The 4,964-nt window shown below is 35.4% G+C and overlaps 1 protein-coding gene across 1 annotated transcript in view; it reads left to right on the forward strand.

Annotated features, from left to right (window-relative positions):
* LOC133523947 (uncharacterized) overlaps positions 1-1,905 on the forward strand; it is a 50,104-nt gene extending 48,199 nt beyond the window's left edge. The window contains exon 5 of the mRNA XM_061859670.1: positions 1,681-1,905. Coding sequence (XP_061715654.1) covers positions 1,681-1,733 — 53 coding nt within the window. The 3' untranslated portion in view covers positions 1,734-1,905. The remainder of the gene's footprint in view (positions 1-1,680) is intronic.
* Positions 1,906-4,964: the final 3,059 nt, after the last annotated feature.

The following is a 4,964-nucleotide window of genomic DNA, read 5'->3' on the forward strand; positions in this document are numbered from 1 at the left end:
CCTGGAGGTTCATAAATTATAAATTATGTTAACTGATATAAATATAGTTATATAGCTACTTAATGCAAATTTTTGAATCTGATAGAAAAAATAACTGATATCTGTACTTATATATTAAAACAACTTACTTTTAACTATATCTTTTAGACTAGCCAACGAATTTTGAAAACAATCTACTTCGAATAGATTTTGATTATAGTAACTAGGAATTCGTCTGAAAAAGGTATGCCTGGAATAGTTTTTGACCGAAAAACTAATATGAACTGTTTCATATTATAAATTTAATGTCCCTTTCAAAAGTTTGTTTATACTACTAGCGCTCTAGTTGTATACCAATGGAATTAAAATTGACAACCGATTTAGCTTGGCGGATGGAAGGTGGAGGTAAGGAATACAATCTTCATAGGCAGAACTGTTGCAAAAGTGTCCAGCTGTCAGCTATAAATAATAGTCCCAAATCTCTCCAGAGTAGCTAAGAACCTAGGCGTTATTGATGGAGTGAAGTGCGCTGTCTATGATTTGAAATTTTTATCAAATATTCGAGGTTTTGTAGCGCCACCTATTTAAGGTTTTTTTGACGGACACTTTTTGGTACATGGAGAATGTTTATTATATAGCCTGACGTTTCGAACGTGACGTTACGTTCGTGGTCACAAACAAAGCGAGGCGTGGCGAGGAATTGTATCAAAATCTTGCTGCGCGTGTTTTGTGAATTACCCGCACTTGATCTTGATTAATATTCACTTGTACGCTAGGGTTGTCACTTTGCCTACACACAACACCCACGACATCCGATGGTATGTGTTGAAATGTTTTTTCACCATTATATTTGCTAATCACTGGATTCCACGAAGAGGAAATTCCGCGTCCCTCATTTTGATTGAAATATCTGTGTTTTCTGATTTCAATTGCTTCACGTACTTTTCTGCTGTAGTAAAGACGTTCCGTATTAGTTTTAAAATTATAAAAATGAATGAAAATCGTGTTGGTTTAAATGAATATCCTTCTTCTTGCTCGCGTTGTCCCGGCATATTGCCACGGCTTATGGGAGCCTGGGGTCCGCTTGACAACTAATCCCAAGATTTGGCGTAAGGCACTAGTTTTTACGAAAGCGACTGCCATCTGACCTTCCAAACCAGAGGGTAAAACTAGACCTTGTGGGGATGTTTTCCTTCACCGAAAAGCGACTGGTAAATATCAAATTACATTTCATACATAAGTTTCTAAAAACTCATTGGTACGAGCCGGGGTTTGAACCCGCGACCTCTGGATTGCAAGTCATACGGTCTTACCGCTAGGCCACCAGTGCTTTGTAACCACCACACCAGCGGTTTAAATCAATATATGGAGATTGTATTCCTTACCTCCACCTTCCATAGCCTGGCGGACATTGATAGTAATCCATATCAGGAAGCTAATAATCGTGGGATCGAATCCCGGTGAAGGGATTCCTTTTTGTTATTTTTTATGTTATGTTTATTGGATTAAGGTTTTCCAAGACATTTATTTTTCATTTCAACAAACGAATAACGGAAAAAATATTATTTAGTTATTCAAGAGGATTTTATTAATTTAGTTAGACATACGTTCCATATTTTTAACTAAAAATGTAATATTTTATTTTTCACCCCAAGTTACTGAAATTACTAGGTACATATAAAAATCTATATTTGTTCACAGGATCGCAAATGGTGTGCTACTTCAAGCTGTGTGCGTTCAGAAATCCCGCATAAGACGACCTCATGACATCGATTATCTATTAAATCAAATCTTAAATTTATGTATGCATTATGTACGTATCTACGAGGATATTTTGTAAATCGTCAATTCGTATCTTTCATCGATATGTGATTAAGCAAATGAAGATAAATAATAAGTATTAATAAAGTGATTTAATGATCTCAATCATTGTATACGTGCAATTTCAATTTCTATAGAAAGGATAAACGATAAGAAAATTTGTAGGTACCTAAAAAGGCAACTAATATGAAATGAAGGGCTTGACTTTGAACATGAGCCTTATTACTGACTTTTATAAGTAGACCCTGAATTTCAAAGTCACCCCATATCACACGGGCAACCAATTGAAATACAGAATAGATTTTTCACCACACCAGCTCGTAAAGGCTCTCTTTATTACCTATATTATTAACTTGCATTTTATCCCCAAGAGTGGCAAAGTAATTACAAGATGCCAATTTTGGGTTGTTTTCTCATGTTGGCTGAGAACCGACTTTAAAGTGATGATTTTGAATGATAAATATTTAATAGCATTCATTTGGATTTGATTTGTAATGTTATACAGTTAGTATTTTCCTTGTGTTGGTGAATAATCCTCGCCTCGTACCTCGTGGTTTGTTTAACCCTCGTACCTAGAAACTCTCGCAACCTTCAAGATAGTAAAGATTCCACTTTTTGCACACATACACAGTGAAATATCGATTCGATTTTGGAATCTTTCGGTTGCTTGGGTAACAATGTTAGCACGAGGGGTTAAAGAACAACTTTACTCCTTTCCGACTATTGATTTATAGTCATTTTGATCTAAGAAAGAGAAATCTAATTGTAAAAAGTGAATCTTAGTATTTTAATGAATGTAGATAAAATAATAGGTATAATCAGTATATATATTTAACATTCGTTAATGTTGTGTTTAAGTGTTAATTTTATTCAATTTATAAAAGCAAAGGAATTGTATGTCTTGTTCGTTAATAAAGGTGGTGAACAAGCTATTCCATTTTTTTTAATACATATTTATTATTTTCCTCATACATAGTTGTAGCTCATGAAATACGGCGTTTTGTGAACAAAAGATTGTCTTTGGTAGGATTAATCCTTAGGACCCAATGATGAATATATATAAGAAGTGGAGTCACCAAGATTTTTCGGGAGTGGGAGGGAGTGCTCAACTTTATTTTATAGTTTACCTATATCGTTTAAGCAAAATCATCCAATCATCCAAACGGGAGGTGGAAGTGTGTATGGGGAATCGATAACTGCTGAACCGGTTTAGATGAAATTTGGCATAGAGATAGTTTGAGTCCCCGGGAAGAACATAGGATAGTTTTTATCCCAAAAAATATCCCTTAGAAGTGAAAAGGTAGGTCACTAGGTGGAAATCTGTATGAGAAATCTACGTCGAAATCTTTTGAAAACGATACCAAACTTGACTCAGAACCTAAACTTAAACAATTATTAACCTCAGACGTCACCGACGCTGAAAACAGGCTTGATGCTAAAGCTAAAATGCTTACCACAAAGAATTTCGTACATAGACCCGCCTATTGGTATCTCTATTGCACGTGCATACTTACTTATATTGCTGTCCCGCTCGCACAGTTAACAGGTGAAACAGAAATATAATTAGGTACGCGCGTGCGATAGAGACAGAAACAGACGGGTCGGTGGACGAAATTACTCGTGCTAAGCTTCCTTTCTATTGGGCTATACTTGCCGCCAAAACTAAGTGGCGAGTCAGGTCATAATGCCGTCTCTTTCACTTTTGATTGGTCTCAACAAGGGTAAAGGAGATAGCATTGTGATCTCAGTCGCCATTTAGTTTTTGCGGCAAGTATAGCTAGGTGAGGTTGCGGCCCGCGCGGTCGAATGCCGATGGCAACACTAGCGACTCCGCGGCGCTCCACTACAAGGAGCAATCGGTATTCGTTGGTGGTTTCAGACAGTAGTCCTAATACTGGTTAGTCCGACATCCTTCCTGGTTCTCCGGACCAAATTGGAATGCGTAAACAAACGCATTTTCCCCGAAGTTAAATTTCGAATTTGGCGCTAGAACCCCACCGCTTTTAATAGCACGAAAGGGCTCCATATCCATTACAACAAATCGCATGCGTTTTTCCGTTCGATTGCCGACTAAAGTAGGTGTAGGTAATAAATTCTGTCATGCGGCAAATGATCGAATTCCACGAACAGCGCTGGTCGCAGCTAATTTCCACTATTTCCAGTAAATTTGAACGCAACCCATGATGCAACGTAATCAGCAGGTTGCATTTGAGACTTAACACTCGTAGAGCTGTTGTGAGTTCATGTTATCGATATCTATAGAAAAAAGACAACTTAATTCAGTACTTAGATGTTATTTATGCTTTCCAGTGCTATCTATTTAAAACTGAAGTTTTTCTTCCATATTATTGGCTGAATTATACCATTTGTCATTTAATTACATAAAAATATAAATATTAATTGATTGACTATTCCAAAAACATTGAATTAAAATGTTGGTTTTAATATATTGTGAATATTAGGTTTTCCATCAAATTTTTTGTATATAGAGTTAAGACCTTGGGGCTCATGGCAAAAGACATCCTTCAAAATTACTTTTTTTTATAAATATTGCAAATTCCTATTATGTTTAACGCCAATTGTTTTCTTTTTTTGCCAGTATTTGACCCCCTTGAAAATAAAAATATGCTGGCCCCATCCCCCCTGTTTATTATTTATTACTTAAAAATCTAAACTAACTTTAATTTGTTGGTAATGATTTATTTTGATTTTATTCTGTAGTTTTTATTAATAATTCAGGCTAAAAACCCACTTTCCGAGTCTGACACGAGTTTTGGACTGGTTAAAAGCTGACTGTATCAATAGGTTTTCAAAGTATATATAATTTGTGCATCTTTGTGATCTTGCGTAGTAACTACCACTCAAAACTCCCACCCACCTCTTGTAAGAAAAAAATAAGACATCGTTAAATTTATCAAAAAAAAAACCTGCGGAGTGGAAAAATGTAAAGTAATATTTTAAACCATATTACTTATAAATAAACCTACAATATATAAACCTTTATATAAAGGTTTATATATATATATATATATATAGGTTTATATATTGTAGGTTTATTTATATGTAATATGGTTTAAAATTTGACAAAAGTGTCGATATCGATACCGCTGTATCGATTGCTTGTCATGCTCTTGCATCAGCATCACTAGCTAGAGCTACTAGAG

This window comes from Cydia pomonella, chromosome 13 (genome assembly GCF_033807575.1).
Source record: "Cydia pomonella isolate Wapato2018A chromosome 13, ilCydPomo1, whole genome shotgun sequence".
Classification (NCBI taxonomy): domain Eukaryota; kingdom Metazoa; phylum Arthropoda; class Insecta; order Lepidoptera; family Tortricidae; genus Cydia; species Cydia pomonella.